This window comes from Hippoglossus hippoglossus, chromosome 4, assembly GCF_009819705.1.
Source record: "Hippoglossus hippoglossus isolate fHipHip1 chromosome 4, fHipHip1.pri, whole genome shotgun sequence".
NCBI lineage: Eukaryota > Metazoa > Chordata > Actinopteri > Pleuronectiformes > Pleuronectidae > Hippoglossus > Hippoglossus hippoglossus.
In genome coordinates, this window is record NC_047154.1 from 10,341,200 (window position 1) to 10,360,523 (window position 19,324).

The 19,324-nt window shown below is 42.1% G+C and overlaps 1 protein-coding gene across 9 annotated transcripts in view; it reads right to left on the bottom strand.

Moving 5' to 3' along the window:
• The window catches only part of celf5a (cugbp, Elav-like family member 5a), a 188,704-nt gene extending 169,698 nt beyond the window's left edge, over window positions 1-19,006 (bottom strand). For 5 of the 9 annotated variants that reach the window (XM_034582902.1, XM_034582901.1, XM_034582898.1 and 2 more), the window contains exon 1: window positions 18,510-19,005. In XM_034582902.1, the coding sequence (XP_034438793.1) occupies window positions 18,510-18,924 (415 nt within the window). In that variant the 5' untranslated portion in view covers window positions 18,925-19,005. Of the gene's footprint in view, window positions 1-18,509 lie in introns of all 9 variants that reach the window. The other 4 variants (XM_034582899.1, XM_034582895.1, XM_034582894.1 and 1 more) reach the window with 2 other exon arrangements.
• Between the last annotated feature and the right edge of the window lie 318 nt (window positions 19,007-19,324).

The following is a 19,324-nucleotide window of genomic DNA, read 5'->3' on the forward strand; positions in this document are numbered from 1 at the left end:
TTATTTTGGAGACATTTTGTATGGGACTGTAAAAGGCAGATTAGCAGTTCACACTGGGCTAGTTTTTGTTGTGGAATAATGCCTTGTAGTGCATAGTTTGTTTTTTGTCATATTTGTTTGTATTTAATAGAAGATGATTAAATAAATATAAACTAATATTTAAATTTAATTTTTGATAAATTCATTATTATATAAATCGAGTAATACAAAAATTCATCAAAAAAATGTATTGTTTGATTGATATATTAAAGGGGACATTGTATGCCCATTTTACCACAAGTTGATATGGTTCCTTGGGGTCTTAATGAAATGTCTGTAACATACTTTGGTCAAAATACCACAAGGATCATTTAAAACAGCACCCTTTTTACCCTGTCTAAAACAGCCCTCCACAGAGTGACCTGTTTTGAGTGCCTGTTCCTTTAAATGCTAATGAGCCAGCTCCCCCCTCCCCCCTCTCCCCCCTTGATTTTAAACGATATAAATTACATATTTTATATGATATAAATTATCAAATATGCATCCCATACTTTGTATTCCCCTTCTGTTGTCCTGGAGGTTTAATTTTCCCAATCACATAATTAAATGTCCCCCTCTGCCCATCCACTACAAGCACACAAGCAGATAGACAGAGAGAGAAAGAGAGGGGTGGGGGGGGGGCTATGAAGACCATCATTTACCCCCGAACCCCGACATTCAACGGGTACAACAACAAGCGGAGAAAGCAGAATCGCGGGCTGACCAGCGCGGAGAAATGCGCGTCCCGTGTGAACAGCCAGGCCGCTGCGCGCTTGGGAACGGCGCTGCGCTGCCTCTCAGCCTCGCTGCGTCCGGTGTAAACCCGGCGTAACGTGTGGGGGGGGGCGGGGGGGATGAGGTGGGGGGTGGGCCAAGGCCATGTAGGGAGACTTCCAGTGTATTGTTACGACACAATACACAGGAAGCTCATTCGAGTCACTCAAGCATGACGTTTCTGACGTAGAGGAACCATAACAAAACGCGCGAGTGTTTTTTTTCCAGAGTTTTTGGGTCGGTAGACATGCCAGATACCCACATTAACGTGTAGAAGCACTAACAAAGTGGAATTTGCATGATATGTCCCCTTTAAATAAAAAATAGGTGCAGCCATAAAATAAAATGTTCCAATATAATGTTGAAATATAAGAGACAGTAATGAAAATGTAATTTGATCATTTCTATGCAAGCAAAAGAGTTAAGGAACTAGATCCGTATAGAGAGTTTCATGAGTCAATGAAAACACAATATTCCTTAAAAACAAGTTAAAAAACAGGCAACTGTGCAATACACCATGAAACAAGTGGACAGTTTTGTGGTGGCACAGGGAGAGGAGCAAAAAACAAGCTGACAACAAAAAGGAGGAGGGAGCACAGAATCCTTTGGATGAATTGCCAGGCCTGTCCAGCCTCACCATCCCAACTAACATGTCCTGTCCAAAGCTCCTGGCAGCCTGGCCAGCATCCCCACCCTGACTGGTTGTGACAAGAACGGAAGAAAAAGGAAAGAAGGAGGGATGAGATAGATCAGTGTGGGGATAGAAGCAGGGAGATTCAGAAAAACTCTCCAGGGTGAATGGCTAACACGTATGCTTCCACACATGTACACAAACATCCACCTAGAATCAATGTGGAGAAGGGAAGAGAAGGCAGGAGCAGGACGAGAGATGGAGTACAGAGGCAATCATTTTCCCCCTGACTGTCTGAATAAATAGATTTGCTTGTGTTCTATTAATGAGGTTCATATGGGTTACCATGCATCATATTTCTGCCACTCTGAAGATGGTTTATTAGCAGCCACTGCATTTTGGATCTCATTTCAACCGCCAAATGTATTCAGTGTGTGGTGATGTATTAAGTGTCTTTACACTGACAGTATTCCAATTCGTTTTCCTTGTTGCACGTGAGATCACTTTTATCCACTGAAACGTTCCCTATCCATTTTGTCGGGTGTATGTTTTTTCTTTGCATTTTCCATGACCCTTGCACTTTGTCTCCAATGTAACTTCTACAGAACTGCATCAAAAAGCAGGGCTGAAATGCCGTGTCACCTATTGATCTATTGACTGACCCATAACCTCGCTGCCTTTGCCCTGCTGCTATAACTCCTAAGTGTCTGCACATGTGTTTGTGCTTGCATGTTGTCACATTTACATACAACAATGATTGAATCGCTTTTTGTAAAAATCCCCTCGAATTCGTCCATGATTCATGAAGCTCTTGCTTTTCTTTGGGACAGTCAGTGGTCAATCCTGCTTTTCAGTATAACAAAGACAGACAGTGATGGAGACTCTCCAGGGTTGTGACCTTCAAGGGGGCTGACTGTAGCAGTGGTGTCACGCCGCAGCCCTCTCCATAGCCTCCCTTGTCCCAGCACTCCTAACCTAATGATTTCCAATGGCCACCAAGCAAATCACTCAATCACTCTGTCTAATACTCTTTCTCTTTTCTGCGTCAACTGGTAGAGAAATACCAGGAGTGTGGAAATTCCGTTGTCGTTTTGGGTTTGTTTGTTTGTTTCTCAGATGGGTAAGTGTAATAGGAGCGAATGGTTCCATTTAAGTGGTTGTTTTTCTCCTCTTTTTTTCGCTCTCTCTGGGCTTGTTGCTGTTGGTTTACTTGACAAATGCTGGCCCAATCTCTGAATAAGAAACAAGTATTTTGCATTACAATCACAAACACGATTTATTTGTTAATGTGTAATGCATAGGGCATTGAGAATAAATTAATAACAACCACAACACTGGCAAACAAAAGAGAAACATGAACTCCATTTAAATGTGATTCTGTGCTCTTTAATGTATGGCTTAATAAGAATTTGCAGGCCACAGGCGAAAAAGCTTTAACAACTCCATAATTGGAATCCAAACACGTACAAATTGCCACCGCTGCATTGCATACCAAGTGCAAAATTGTTGCGGGGGGCTGGGGGGTGGCGGTGGTGAGGGGGGTGAGGGGGCATGATGAAATTGTTTGAAACACAACAAAAAAGCCACTGTAATCGGAGCCTGCTGACACAGCAGTGGGGGAAGCCTTCCCATTGTGAGGAGATGATCCTCGGCATCATCTGATAGAAACCTAAAACACTCTTATCTCAAACATTGATTTCAGCTCCAAAGAAGAAATTCCTGCTTTCCTCTTTGCTCCTCCTTCGCTTTCTTCTACCTCTCCTTCGACTTCTTTCTCATCACCAGTGCCAGCTCTGCTCATCTCCCATTTCTTAATAATATAATTTTAAATGTGCACAGTGTGTGTGTGTGTGTGTGAGGAAATTGGTCCGAGTCTCTCCATCTCCTCTATGTTGAATTGGCATGTAATTAAAGAGTCTTACGTTGCAGGAGAGAGGGAGGGAAAGAGGGAGAACAGGAGACAGAGTAAGCAGTGAAAGAAACTGTATAGTCGGGTGACAGCAGCCACTTACATGCACCGGGATTACCAAAACTGTGGGTCTGTCTCTAAGCAGGTGACTAGTATGTGTCAAGTTTACAGGTCTCATTAAGACAATTCACGTATTATAAAACTATAGACTGAATTTAAAAATGGACCAGATGACAGATGATTCACAAGTCAAACCAAAGTGTTCCGAACGCCACCTGGTGGCTGCCTGCAGTATAGATCATAAATCCAGCCTCCTCCATGTTAATGGATAGGAAATGGACCAAAGTAAAAATATACATCAAAAACATTTTTCTCAAACAAAGGTTTCTGTCGCTTTTCTGGCAAGTTCAGTATTAATTTGTAATTTGATGTTAAAACTGAGTGAAACGTCATGATTGACAGGTGCAACTGACAGGTGCGATTTGTCTGTGTATCAGCGGGACTTAGATAGCGTAGTTCCATTCCCTGATCACTACAATGCAGACTCCAAATGTGCAAAATGGCAGTGTTCATATTTGAGCTTGGTTCCTTGATAGTAGGAGGAGGTGGAGATGCGTTGTCCATCTTTATATAGAGCCTATGATTAAAACACACATTAACTCATCTGATCCTGAGCTATTCCTTTAACACGTCTAAGCACTTGTATACTTATTACACTCTAAAGTATATAGTGTGCCATGTGCTGTTACTATCACTTACTGTAAATGATCAAACTATACATTTATGTAGCCAACACATAAAAAAGTATGCATTTCTCTGTAGTAACAGGAAATGATGCAAGATTTCAACTCTCCACTGCCAATTTGTATTTCAGAAAGTAAATCGTTTTTTCCAAAGATTTAATACTTACTTTAGTTTTCTGAGGTGCTCCTGGAGCAGTAACCCTACATACGTAATTTGTTTTCTCTGAAGCTGTGAGCAGCTTCTTAATTTTCCTTTGTCCTCTACGGGGCAATAATGTCCATCAGCATTAGACAATCAAGCTGATTATGAATTCAAACTGACACCTTTGATTGTATTTTATTTTGGTCATGCACTTACTGAGTCCACACTGGAACACCTGATTAAAGGCGGTGTGTAGTAGATGTACTATCAAATAACCGTCCGTGCATATTAACCCAGGATGTTGAAACAAATATGGTACAGATACAGTCACAGATGTGAACATACTCGAACTAAATGTTTAACAACTGGCATCCTCTTTGTTGATGAGCTGATGAAATCCACAACAAAGTCCAGTGAACAAATTGTGTCCTACAACTATTGTTCAGACAACTGTGGAACTCAACTCCTCCAGAAAAAATCATCGCAATTACAGTAAAATACAGTCAGACATTCTCCTCTCTCTATGTAATACAGGGGTTTTACTGGTGGTAACAATAGGGCATCATGCTTGGAAATTGACACCTTTTACATTGCATTCCTGTTGTGGAAAAATTACTCAGAACTACTTCGTGGGCTCTCCTCACTTGCACACGCTCGGCTTCACTGCTGGTGCCACTATTCCACATTCGGCCCAAAAGCAATGAACTTTATGAAAAACAATGTGGAAGCTAGTGATATGTTCCTCCCCATAAATCATCCTGTGGATATGAATATAAAATAAATATAAAATATATATAAAATAAAAAAGGTGTTGGATGGCAACTACCTACAAAGAGTTACCACTGAGGTGCATTGTCCTCTCAGTGTGGTAAGAAAAATCACCTTCAGCTCACCACATCAATCAAACCTGTCTTTCATAAATGAAAACAAGAATGTATTATTCTTGATCAATTACCTGACAGGACTTAAACACACAGTATATCAGAATATACAGCTATAGAATTTAAACAAATTATTTTTTTTTTAAATCACAACTCAACTGAATTACTATACTTTCACATCTAACTTGTTTTTCCATTGGATGTGCTCTAATGCTCTGTCGCTGGATATTCATGAATGGCTATCTTTGGCGAACGTTTGACCAATTTTTTACGATTTTTCTGATGATGCTGTGATATATTATATATTGGGGGAAAGTATACGGTTTAGCCAAGTAGGCCGCTGGAAAACAGCTTTAAAACATTATGAGAAATATTTATCTGTGGCCTAAATTAAGGAAGATACGAAAAGGTTCAAACTTTGTTAGCCCACATCTCCATCAATGAGGAGCCGAGACACATAACAGACACTTTGGTTGGATGGGTTTTCATACATGGACAAATCAACATGAATATAATAGTTCTATCTGTTAATATCTGTGTGGCCCATAACTGTGATTTGACAAAAAATTACCCAGAAGAATATTATTAAAACAATGAACAGTAACCCTTTAAAATGTGCATTGAAAATAATTATTGATTTTATTCACGATTAACTTCTGTCTTGGAAATATTTCAGTTTCATTTCAGTTCCGTCTCTTGCTCATCATTAATTCACACAGCTGCCCATGTTCCCTCTTTGTTTTACACTACCTTGAATAATTGTTCAACCAATAAATAATTGAATAAATAAATAAGAGGAATAAGAAGAAGAAATGAAGAAGATGAAAACGAAGAAGAAGGAGCTTTCACATATCTAGCAGCTACGTAAAGGTTGCACTACACGCACGCACAGACGCACGCACACAGGAGTTGTGTATATAATGTGAACAACACGGTTGGACACGAACGCTTATGGCGAACAACTGATATACTTTTCTTTAGTGACGACTCACCGGCTCAGTACGTTCAGTGGAGCAGCTTCTCCTCAGCACCATCACAGCAGAGTCTTCACTTTACACCATGTGACTGGGCTCCGGCTGATTGCACCGTTTCTACTACGTTCACGTCACTTTCATTGCAGGTGTGGCTGCACCGCGTGTCCATGCGTCGCCCTCATGCGCTCCTGGCACCTGATTGGCTCATTCAAATTGGCTTTATTGGCAGCAGTGATCCACGTCAGGCTTTACTATCATTCAAACTACATGTACTTATTGTTGTGTATTTACATTTACACATCAAGAATATCAAGAATTAATGCCATGTTGTTCCTCTTCTGTCTTTTAGTGTGTGTGAGCTGATTGTTTTGGAGTTCATACAAAGCTGTTTTTCACCAGTGATCTGGTTATAGTCACTATCATGTGTTCTATCAGTTTTCCTGTAAGGTTTCTACAACTTTGTCTTTGGTGACATCTCTAACTTGCTAAATCAGTAGTACCTATATGAAAATTCCATAAATTGATAATAGCAAAATCCTTGTTTTATTCCTGAATATTTCGTCAAAGTTGAAAAGCTGGAAGTTTGTATTTTTTTTGTTTATTATTATCTTGTTGAGGGTTAAGGGCAGAGGATGTCGCACCTTGTTAATCCCTATGAGACACAATGCAAACACACGTGCACGCACACAAAAACTCACATGCACACACATTACTCATCACAACACACTGATGTAACATGTCCCAATGCACCTCTGTTGCATATAAAACAATAAGTTTAAATAACACAAACACAGAAAATAGAATATGTGTGTAAATAAATTACGTGTGACTCCTATATCTTATACAAGCTACAAGCTAAGGTGTTAGAGATATTATTCATAAAACGATTTCTGATTAAAACAAACGGCTTCTCATTGTAACGTCTGCTGACAAATCCAAAGGCTGCTTCTAAAAGTCATATATTAATGAAATGCTCAGTGCTGTTGGATCATATAAAATCATGGTCCCTTACTTTGTTTGCTAGTTTGGCTATAATATCCATTACTGTACTTGCAGGAATGCCACAGAATGTAACTTTTTGTATTTGTTTCTGTTTCTTTACACGTTGTCCATCATGCAGGAGATTTTCTTTGATAGCGTTTCACAATAATCTAACTGCCTCAGCAGGTAATGAAATCGATATATATCCAAGCAAGTCCATGAAGAGATTAATTTGTGCCTGCCACTATGGCGACTGACTGCTCCAAGCTGTGACGTCAATTGCAGGAACTCAGTGTGAACGTCCTACTTCTTCATTGGCATCGGGCATAAATTGTGTACTGCGAGAATCGTCAAATATGAATGCAGCTCCTGGGAGACGTAGCTGGTTTAAACCACAATCTCTCTCTCTTTTCGCTCCCCCTCCCATGCCCTCTTTGCTCCCTTTTCTCCATCTCCTTGCCCCAGAGGATCCCTGCTGCCCCAGTGTAATGAAAAAGTGTGAACTTGTTCTCAATGTGGCATTTCCTTGGCCAGAAAGTGTGAAGGTAGCAGAAACCGAGCCAGTCCTGGCACCAGGAGCGCCTGCTCCCTCACACATCATTTGCACTCTTTGGAAAATGCTATCACTTTGGGTAGATTACTTGCTTACTTCATTTACTGCCATGTGGGGCTCTGGGGTGTGTGGGTGGGGGCAGGGGTGGGCTGATAGCCTTTCAGAGGGGTCGGACGCTGAAACACACATCATCAGCGCTGATACAATGTGATTATGACCTGAATCATTGCCAGCCGGGGATGCAGGAGGCTCAGTGGCACAGACTGACCGTGAGGGGGGTAATCAGTCTGGTCTCTGAGAAGCTTTTAACTCATATATAATCACTCCCTCACCTTTGGAAAAAATGACCCTCGATCGGTTCGCACAGTGAAACAATCACACCAATGTTCAGGGAGAAGGAGGACAGGCTGGGGGTGGACAGAGACAGAGGTAAAATTAAAAACAGAAGAAGTGGAGCATGGAGTTGGCAGGGACTTTCCAAAAGGCTCTCACTCATTGTTCTGACAACAATATTTTCTCTGCCCAGACCTAATGGGCTCGTAATGAGCACTGTAATATAAGCAATAGCTGAGCGTAACCTGTAAACCTTAATTAAGTCAGACAGCCACCTTGCAGTAAAGTGAACCATGCAGCGACTGTGCTCAGTCCCAATCACCTGATCCTTTAGCTGCCTACTATCTCCTATCACTCCTTCATCAATCACTCAATCCTTTCATCACTGCTGCATCCGGCTCCAAATCCTCCTCAATTTCTCCTTTCACTATGCCTCCCATCATCCCTTCACCTTGAGCAATGGCTGTGGAGGGGGAGGATGGACTTTGCAGAGCGCTGAGGAGCATCAGTGTCCATCACCAGGGCAAGAAATAGTCCCCAGACCCTCCCTGCTATCCTCTCTGACCCCTGAGCAGGAGACCTCAGCCATTGATTTGTTGCTATGCTCGCTCACATAGACTACACTATAGCCCCCAAGCAGCAGTCAAACAGATCCATAGGCAGCACCTCCCCAAGGACTGCCGGTGTGCATGTGTGATCATGGGTGTATATTTACAGAATGTATACATGTGCATGGTATTGTGTGGCGCGCATGGCCTAATGAGTGTGACAATTGCGATAAATTCTTTCTGAAAGGCTCAGTACATGTTTTAGGATCAATGGTGGGGCGCAGAGACAGACTTTGACACACCATCTATTGTTTGGGACCAAGGTTAAATTGTTCTCTCCGTGCACAAGTGGTGCTTCTTATAAAATCCAACTGTAGAGTATTTCTCTTCCAAAACTGACATATACCTACTCATGACTATCTACAGTGGGTGAACTGGCATTAAGAACGCCGACTAGACGAGACTGTGTTTGTGAATTCAATACTTATCTATCTAATCCACTAGTAATAATAATCTATTAATTCCAGAAATCACTGTCTGTCTGTCTGTCTGTCTTTGTGTAACTTGCATATCTCAAGAACCATTCATCTTGTCGGCTTTACACCTGTCATGTGTATTGTTAAGGGCCCAGCGAAAGTGCATCGTCAAATTTGGTGCAATTTAGACAGGTGAGTCATTCAATATTACATTTTTTTTTTTTTATAAAATCATCAATACAAGTGACAGGGTGTTCACAACAATGTTTACGACAACTGCAGAGACACCTGATTTGGGGTTCCCCGTACTGAGTCGAGTTTCACCGACCTTTGAATGATCAGGTGAACAGATCTTTGTGCAGCAGCAGTGGTGAGTCCAGCAGGTCTTTGCTTGCTGCAGCTCCATTACTTCAGGTCACTTTTACAGTTTCAGAAAGAAAGCTGCAGCCGGCATCACCACAGGCCAAGCAAACAGCCCATTCCACACAGGGAGGTTTAGAACTGGGACTGCAGAGGCTGAAAACACTAATACAGTTCAGACTGTAGTTCATGATTAAGTTTCTAATGCAGTTGGCAGCACGTACAGTTTAAGAGGTGATGTGAAAGACTGGCTGGCTGGTGCTCTCTCAGTATATGGCTCAGGCTAACACTTGGGATACAGCACTTTGGCATCTTCCACTGTGCTGCGGCCTTAAAAGTCAGCCTTGGCTTTTGTAGACTATCTGGGTACTTCATCCCTCTCCTGCTATTAAAGCCAGGGACCGATCTATAAATACATGTCGTGGCCTGCATCCCTGATGAGCAAGCTAATTGACACTGTTAATGGATGGAGTTTCACAGAGCTGTAAATAATGTGTAGGTTCACACTTCCTCCCTCGTGCTGCGCTACTTGTGGGAGGGCAAAGGGAGTTTACCTGCCAAGTCCCGTCCCTCCAGCCCATCATCCCTCCCTCCCTCCTGCGGCCGAGTCTGCTCGGGCCAGGGGATTTACACGGAAATCAATAAAAGTTTCTGCGAGGGTCCCCACCCTCCCTCCCGGAAAGTCAGAAAACTACATCTCCTCCTCTTCGTGTGCAACAACAACCTCTTAGAAAAACCAACAAGTCCAGGCAACAGGGAAGAGTAAAATCACTTTCACTTGGCTGACACCCATTTCCTATACTGTCTTACACAGCACAGTGCACTATGTTTCCACTGATCCACTCATTTCATGCACCTGATTGGCATATTTGATGCAATATTTCTAACGATGCTCCGCTCTCTTTGAAAGGTGGAAGGCATTTAAACCTCTGAGACACATCAATTGATCATAGCAAAGCCACAATCGCAGATGACTGGCAGCTACAAACTGACTGTGGACTAAGAGACGCATCGGGTTTTCAGTCACTTTGATTTTACAAATTGAAAGATACCTTTAAAGACAGCACTTCAAAGGCTCAGGGGTTGCTGGCGTGGAGCAATTGAAAGAGAAGCGAGGGGGAAAAACCCGCGAGGAGGAGAAAAAACACCACACGGCTGCACCAGCACACTCACATTCTTCTTCATTATACGACGTAGGCCACCTTGAGAGGAAGCACTAATTGTACAGGTCTTTATAAGTAAACTTGTAATGGCGACTCTTCTTCTCCCGGTTCTTCTTTCTATTCAATGGAACATTTTAAATGATGCCCTCGATGCCAAATAATATGTATTTGTGTCCTTGTTGCAGCTTTCATTCTTCTTTAAATGTATTTATCTCATTTCAACACTGAGATGGAGAAGAGTCAGATTTAACACTAATGATGGAATAGACTAACAATCAGATAGATAGATAGATAGATAGATAGATAGATAGATAGATAGATAGATAGATAGATAGATAGATAGTTTTTGTGATTAGGCATGTGAATGTCATAACCCAATTTCAATACCCTGAATAAGTCCTTATCCTGGTTTTGAGAGGCCCGATTCTTACTTGCTGGAGTACTCTGTAAGTAAACAGGATACTAGTGCATGTATATATCTTCTCCTGATTTCTGACCACTGTCAAATACCTGTGCAAACAGCACAACGTATATACTTGTTAGGCACTTGTTATTATGTATGTATATGGGGATATGAATCACCAGTTTCCTCAATGTTCCATGTAAACATCACGTATCGAATACGATCAAAAGCGAGACAAGCATCATAAACGGGATACTAGGGCACATGTAAACGCAGTCATAGACAGTATCTTGAAATGAATCCAAAAAGCATACACAATGATGTGAAAACACATCAACCATTAATTAATTTGGTTTGTCCTTTGTTTAATTAAGCCAGATCCACCACTCAATAGTGAACCACAGACTGTGTTGGAAGTCACATACAGTCCACACGCTCTGCTCATTCAACCAAATTAACATTTGATCACCAAAAAAAGAAACACAAATTCCATCTGTCATCAGTCTCTTCTGCACTATTTGGCTTTCAATTTGCTTGCATCACACTGACAAAAATGGAGGCGATACATCTCCAGTACAAAGCCCCTGACCAGTTTGTGTGTCTCTGGCAATAAAGTACAGAGACTGTTAGCTACAGCGTTTGCTCCTTCAGTGGGGAAGATAGATGGGAGGAGTGAGGGGAGAGATGGCTGCGTGATGGAAGGGAACGGGGTGTGAGGGAAGGGGAGGAGCGGCGCTGGAGATGAGGGGGGGGCACGGCCCCTACAGTCGCCCACAGATGCTCCCTCCGTCTCTCCCCTCATTCTCTGCCTCCTTTTGAGCTCAGTATGGGAGCGGTCTTTTGGGGGAGGCTGGCAGGCAATCAGTGATGTCATGCCAGCAGTGCAGCGACGGCAGCTTAACCTATTTTCGGAAATACCACAGAATTTCTATTTATAACCATGCTGAGCAGCATGTATCTTCAAACATCCCTCACGGACCTGAGCATTCATAGACGTTTTACAATCTGAAATGCGTCTTCATCGTAAAACGCGGGGGGGGGCTTAATATCTGTATGAGAAAAGGGTTTAGTGTAGATAGTGCTGTTTGTCAAAAAACTGACATTTTTAGCATCTTTTATTCTGTAAAAGATCATCTTTTATTTAATTGTTGCTCGTATTTGCAGTTTAGGAATAAAAAAAGTAAATCACCTCCCAGACTGGTTGGTAGTAGCACTATTAGCAGTAGCAGTGCCATATGTAATATTGGAGTAACTATGTTAATAGGGTGATTATTCTATACATCTACCAAACTTGGCCTCTTCTCCCTGACCCCCAGCCCCCAGTCGCACACCCCTCAGTGCCCAGACAGCTCTCGACCTGTCAGAGAGAGATCCTCCACATCCCGAGCTGAGCCATCACTCTATCCTCCCACCACCTTGGGATGAAAGCAACCATTTGTTTCTGCATCTCTGACAAACAATTTTCCCCTCCACCATACATCCATTGTTCTGTGCCAATGTGTGTGTCTGTCATTCGCCTTGTGGTCCAGCGCTGCATACATGTGGCGTCCTCCCCGTGTGATTCCTCTCTGTCACATTGGGCCGTGTGACAGAGAGGGGATGGAGTGACAGCGCTAAGTCACACCCGCTGCAGTTCTGTGTTCCCGTGCACTCTCAGGCAGATACATGTACAACATTTATACATTGCTCATTCACACCAGCATCAAGGGCTCAACCGTTTGGCAATCACAGAGATGTGACAGCTTGACTAATCTGTGATTGTTTTTTGGCCAAAACACGAGGTTAGCGAGCCCTCCAAGGGCACAGCACTATAAGGCAAGACAAATAACTTATTATTTTCCAGGCTTGTACAAGGCTTTATCGCATGAGTTCTCCTGAACCATTCCAAAATGGAGAGGGATTATCACAAAACATTGCATTAAAATCTCCTCTCTCCCCTCTCCCTTGTTATTTCATTTTCCCTCTAAAATGAATCTGTGCCCAGTCAGGCTCAAACACAACATTAAAGAGCTCATGCTATTCTAACAGAAACCACCAACCCCCTCCTCACTCGCTCGCTCCTTTTTTTCTCTCTGTGCCTTTATAACACCCCCCCCCCCCCCCCCCCCCCCCCCCCCCCTCATGTGAGTACACTCTCGTCTGTAGGCAATGGCACTCTCTGCTAAGCTACCCATACAAAATAGATAGGCTTCTATCCCTCTATTTAGACGAAGGAAATAGCTGTAACCTTTAGTGTGTGAACATGAAGGTGGTACACTTCTACAGACTCTGTGTGACTTGTAACTCACTGAAAACAACCTAATGACTTCCAATGAACTTGCTTTATTTTCTCACAATAATTTATATTAGTTTGTCCCAAAAACTAAACTATCATTTTGCAATTAAAAAAAAATATGTATAATTTTTTTCTGTTATATCAACTGCCATCAACACATAACAGCAACAACAATGGTACTCCATGCAACGCATACCTCCGCCTTATGAAACCCCATTTAAAATCACCAGATTGGATCTGCACCAAATTACACACACTCATAAATATCAGTCAAAACCTAACCTCCTTGGTGGAGATAATAATCAAAACACGTGCATCAACAAATTCAAAGAGGCAGAGAAGAAGAGAGTCTTACCAGTGAATTTACTACAGGTAGCTTAAAGGCGTCTTTAAACACAAGCACACATGTCGTTAGCATCAGGCCTCCAAATGTGACAGTGTTGGCAAAGTCCACAGTCCAACCAGAACCACCACACAGCTTCTTTTAGTCCATTTAAGGAAATACACAGGTACTACAGGCTTCATAAACGAGCTTCTCTGTGATCAAGCTGGTCGATGTTTGAAACCTCTCAGCACATGTCTCTCCATGCTCCAGACGCCCATTAACATCAAACATACCTCACAAAGGTCACGAAATAAAGGCACTTCTAATATATTGAAAGCAAAAATATACTCCAAGCCACAATGAATGTTGCATTGATGTAGGAAATCAATCCGTCTGAAAGGCTCTCTTGGGCAGGGGATTAAGAGGGGAAAGAAGCCGAGACAGAATGAAAGCCAGGTGAGTTCGGTGCGCGGACACTAACCTCCAGCAGAGCGCGGCCTTGTCGGCATCTGAGATTGGCAATCTCCTTGGAAAACCAACAGAAAAGAGGAGAAGAGAGCGGGAGGCAGCGCTCTTCATCTAGAAGTCAAGGCCCATAGCACCTGTCAGTACCAGTTGAGCTGCTGCATCTTTTATGAGGAATGCCCTGTTGCTTATTACAATATTTACAGACGTTTAAAGATTGCAAAGCGAGTGTTGTTACTGCATTAGCTTGGCTCGGTGGCCTTCACTCACCGGCCCTGACAGAAGTTTTATTCTGGATTTATTCAATTGAATCAATGCACAAAATTGCGAGAAGACGGAGAGTTGTTTTTACTCTCTCACTACTGATTTTATTTCCTCTTAAAACCTTTATTAATTTCATTAGCAACCGCACAATGGTTGTACAGGCAAAGGCCTTAAGCTATGCCACATTGTATTTATATAGTCACTATCCCTATCTCTTCTACAGCTCTGTTTGTGGTCTATAAGTGAATTTATTCTATCTGTTTCCTCAGGGGGAGGCTGTTCTACAGCAGTGTCCTGATCTTTGACACTTTCCATAAGGATCCCACAAAAACAGACGTGCACATGAACTCACACCTCCATCATATCAAAGAGGAGAGAAAGCCTTCTACAGCTTCCTTTCATCAATGCTAATGCCTCTCAGGTTTCATTATATATATATAGTGTATATATATAGTATAAAACATCAGTCTCTCATTAATACCGTGTCATTTTTGATGCATATGCTGTTCCAACTATTCCTATTTCCTCCCTTCTCAGCCATTTATTGGGAGGACAACCCACAGAGGAATGCTATCCATCAGACTGACTCAGAGGGTGAAAAAAAAATAAAAACTTGAATAAATATTTCATTAGATTATTCTGTGATTTAATGTGCTTCTGCTTGGCTGAGGTCTACGGCAATATCTCTGGTCCACTTATTAAAGCATTAACACAATGATGCCCGACACTATCTCAACATTACTGGGCTGCCTCGGCTGGAGGAGCGGAGCAGCGCAGGGTTTGTTTTGTCTTCCATGCCTTTTTTTCTCTGCTGAATCACACCTGTGGGGAGGAAAAAAAACCTTTTCTCTTCCTCTTTCTCTCTCCTTTGAGTGCACGTTACTCTACTGCACGAGGGGAGATTAGTCAATCCCAATCAAACTCATAGGATATAATCTCCCCTGACAAACAGAGCAATTCAACAAACATCTCCACTGAAAAAGATTCAGCGTCGCTCTGAGAGCACGTTCAGTTTTTCAAAGGAGAACCGTCAATTTGAAGAAGAAATAAAAAAGAAAATTAGAAAAGCAGCAATGTAAACACATGAAAAAATTACTTTTTTCATGACAGCCGATTAGCCTCGGTTCTGCATACATGCATGTGCATGAACGTGGAAGTGCATGTGCTATAAGTGGAAGCTAATTAGAGCCAAAGGGAGAAGTTTTCACAGTCTGGGATAAATTCAACATCAGGAAATCCTCCACCTATTAATACCAATTGGGCGACAATAATTGGCAGGCCATCGACAGCGTGGGCAGAATTAAACATTTGAAGAGGCAGACTAGACTGAATTTTTAATTGGCAGAGGCAGCCACTGTTTAGGGAGGCAACCAGCTGATCACCCAAGAGACTGCTGCTTCAGACAATGCACATTTACTAATCCTCTTGAGTCAAGTTATTATGGCCGTGCATTATTATCACGCTTTACAAACTAATTCCATGTTCTCCCTTGTGGATTACCAAAGGGGGACAAAATAGTTGTGCAGGAAAAGAGGAAATAATAAACATGCAAAGCTCAAATCAAATAAGTGGCAATGCAAATGCTCAAAATTTCGAATGATGAAAACCGTTTGTGTGTGTGTGTGTGTGTGTGTTCGTCCCCCTGTCCACTAACGTCTCTGTCAGTCTGAATGTGTCTCTTTGAGGCAGCTGCCCCACTGTTTCCATCAGGATCCATATTCCTAATCCTTTCTGCTTAATAACATGATTAACTATAAAATAACCCCCATCAGAGATCATTGACATATTAGGGTTTGATTATGTATTGTTAATTTGTGGCCAGAATTCATTACATTCTAAGCCATTTAATTGCACTGACTTATCTGAAATTAATTAGATGTTTGTAAGTTAATGAATAAGGGTACAAATGAACTTAGAGGAGATTTCAACTTTTTAAATTATACTCAGTTACTTCAGAGAGATGATCTCATCCATCTGCATTAAACAAGATGGTTTCTTTTCTTTATTAAAAAACTGAACAGAAGAACATACAGACTTTAACAGAATATAGTGTATTTATTAATTTAAGTTATTTTACTTTAACACCAGGGAAAGATAGATGCAACAAGCCAATGATAATTATTTCAATAATATGCAGAAAAATAGGCAGAAACGTATTCAAATAAAAAAAATAGGTGAACAAAAAACTAATTTAGCTTATTTATGCTAAACTGCTAATACAAATAAAAAACATTTGTACATGTTGCGTCACAAATGACACTTAAGCTCTATTAAAGCTCTATTGTGTCTGTATGAAAACACATCTAAGAGCCTTAACTGTCTTTTCTCTGACACCATGATGAAGCGATAATCACTCAGGAGCTAAATACTGCAATCATTACGCAACACAGGGAAATGACATTCAGGTATATGTATGCACACTTGCACTTGCACACGCAAACACATAGCGACGAATGCCTGGTAAGTGATACACGGAAAAATTGTCCTTCTGTCCACAAGATGACAATATCAGGCATGTGGCCTCATGAAGTATGTGGCGTAATGCGAGCTGTATGTGGTACGACGCCTTAATCATATTTACTGGTCGAGTGCGGGAAATATTTTTTGATTTTAATATCAGCTTTGGCATGCACATGTATTTATTAAAATACATTTATTATAATCTCACTCTGGATTAAATGTGTGGGCTTCATTACAGTTGAGTGTAACGGTAACCACTTCCACATCCTCGGATGGCGATTCTTTATGTCATAGAAGACATGGCGTTGTTTGCAGTGTTTGCAAATGGCAGCTACATTACTGGCACAGATTGTTATTTGTCTTTTCCAAATGTCACTGCAATAAAAGGCTTATCTCCGCCTGTACCAACATCATTCACATATCAACATCTGCTCTGCAGGAGTGCAAGATGATGGATCTAAAATGGCATTCAGAGAGAGAGAGAGAGAGAGAGTGTGTGTGTTGTGCCAAAATGACAGCCACGGTTGTGTTTCTGATCTGTTACCAACTATGGGGCAGTTTGAGAATCGCACATTAAAATCCTAAATGTGATGCTAAAGATTTAAGCCTGACACAACTCTTTGAATTACGGTGTTGTAAACGATATCAACAGTGCACTGACCCCATATGTTCAAATTATTATAGCAATAAAACCAATAGTTATTATAATTGTGATATTTTACTGTAAATGATGATGAATGTCATTATTTTCATCAACTCTCATACAGCCATAATGATCTTTTTTTTCAGCTTGTGCAAATATGAATGAAACTTAAAAAAATAAAGTTGGAGTTGGGTTGATGGATGATGACGATGATGACGATGATGACGATGATGATGATGATGTTGATGATGATGATGATGATGATGATAATGGTGACGTCTCCCCATACGTCTATTGGGAATTGTATTTTCCCACCCACGCAGGCAGTGATCTCTCACCTATGGGCTATGTCCTTCCTTATTGGAAGTTGTCACTGTGTGCACATATATAGTTCGTGAGCTGCGTGGATTTACACCCTCTGCCTCCCCCAGTCCTCCATTCCAGCGGAAGCGGCGCGGCATCACTGGCCACTTTCTGCGCGGCGACGTCCGTCATCTTGTGACAGCTCCTGCGCCCTTTGGAGACGCCGTGGCACTGAACCGATTTCGCAGCAAGTGCCGGGTTTGCACCTCAGCCCGCCCGCTCCATTCGCACATGGTGGTGGATGGTGGTCGTGTGGGATGTTAAAGAAAGCGTATGGATGAATAAATGATGCCGCAAGAGATGGGACCATGGCGGAGGGGTTGGGGGGCTCTTTAAAAATGCAGCCCCTCCGTGCGACTCTGCCCCACTTAGGAGCGCGTAAAGAAAATACTCTTCAATTGCAATAAAACCAGGAACGCACACCACACAGTGTGCCATCCTATCAGTGCTTATAGCCGACTCGTGTACCCCCCTATGATCTAAAAAGTGTTAATAGGAAGGTGGAAATACAGAGACTCGTAAAAACATCCATGCGTATTTACGCGTAAAATAACAAAAATGTGAATAAACCAGGGAATTGGGTCAAAATGCCAAACCTCGTGAATGTTAGATGAAAATATTTATAAGCATTGATGCACATGATGATAGTGATGAATGGACCGATTTCATCCCTGAATCAAGCTTGATAAAATGTATTATTCCTAAAGTGACAAATATACTCGATACCATTTCAGCGCAAACGTGTCCAAAAGGTGCAGGTGACGATAAACAGTTATTACAGAGCTGTGTGTGGGCCTCGCAGCCGTGTGAGGGGCGACACGTTACCTTTGTGCATGCCGGTGTATCGGTCCTTGAGAACTGTCAGTTCGTGGATTTTCCCAAACTGTTCAAACAGCGGCTTCAGGTCTTTTTCCTCCAAGTTCCGCGGTATCTGCCCGATAAACAGCTTAATGGCATCTTGGTCTTTCATGTTGCCGCTCTCCGGATGAATTGATATGGGTTCTGACCCGTTCATGGGTTTCGGAAATGTGAACTGAGGGTACTGGTGCTGATGAGGGATCAGGAGGAGTGGTGGCTGGGTCGGTGATGCCCCCGGTCCGGTGAAAACCAGGCTGGAGTGAGCGGGCTGATGGGGCTGCTGAGGATGGTGCTGCTGCCTTCTTGTTTCAGTCTGAGTGAATCTGGCCATTCTGAGCTGGGAGCAGAGTGGATAATAATGACAACACACACATACACACATATACACACGCGTACACACACACACTCTGTGAGAGAGCAAGCACTCAGCTGGAAACCAGGCTGACTTTCTATCCGACACACAACACACACACGCGCACGCACACGCGCGCGCACACACGCAGAACAAGGCAGAGAGGGGGGGCGAAATGAACGCAAAGGAGCGATATTAGACACTCTGGAGCGACACCCAGTGTCACATGTGAGGTACTTCAGCTTGGCCGAGACGACATTAACAAAAGTGGTGACTGAAATATAAGGTTTTAAAACACATTGTTTCTATACAGTGAAATACTTTAACTTAAAGTATCACAAAGGAAATTAGCAACATCTTCTCACAGGCCATACGACTTAAGTCTATGAATTTGCACTGCAGTCAAAATGAGCTACCTTTATATTATATA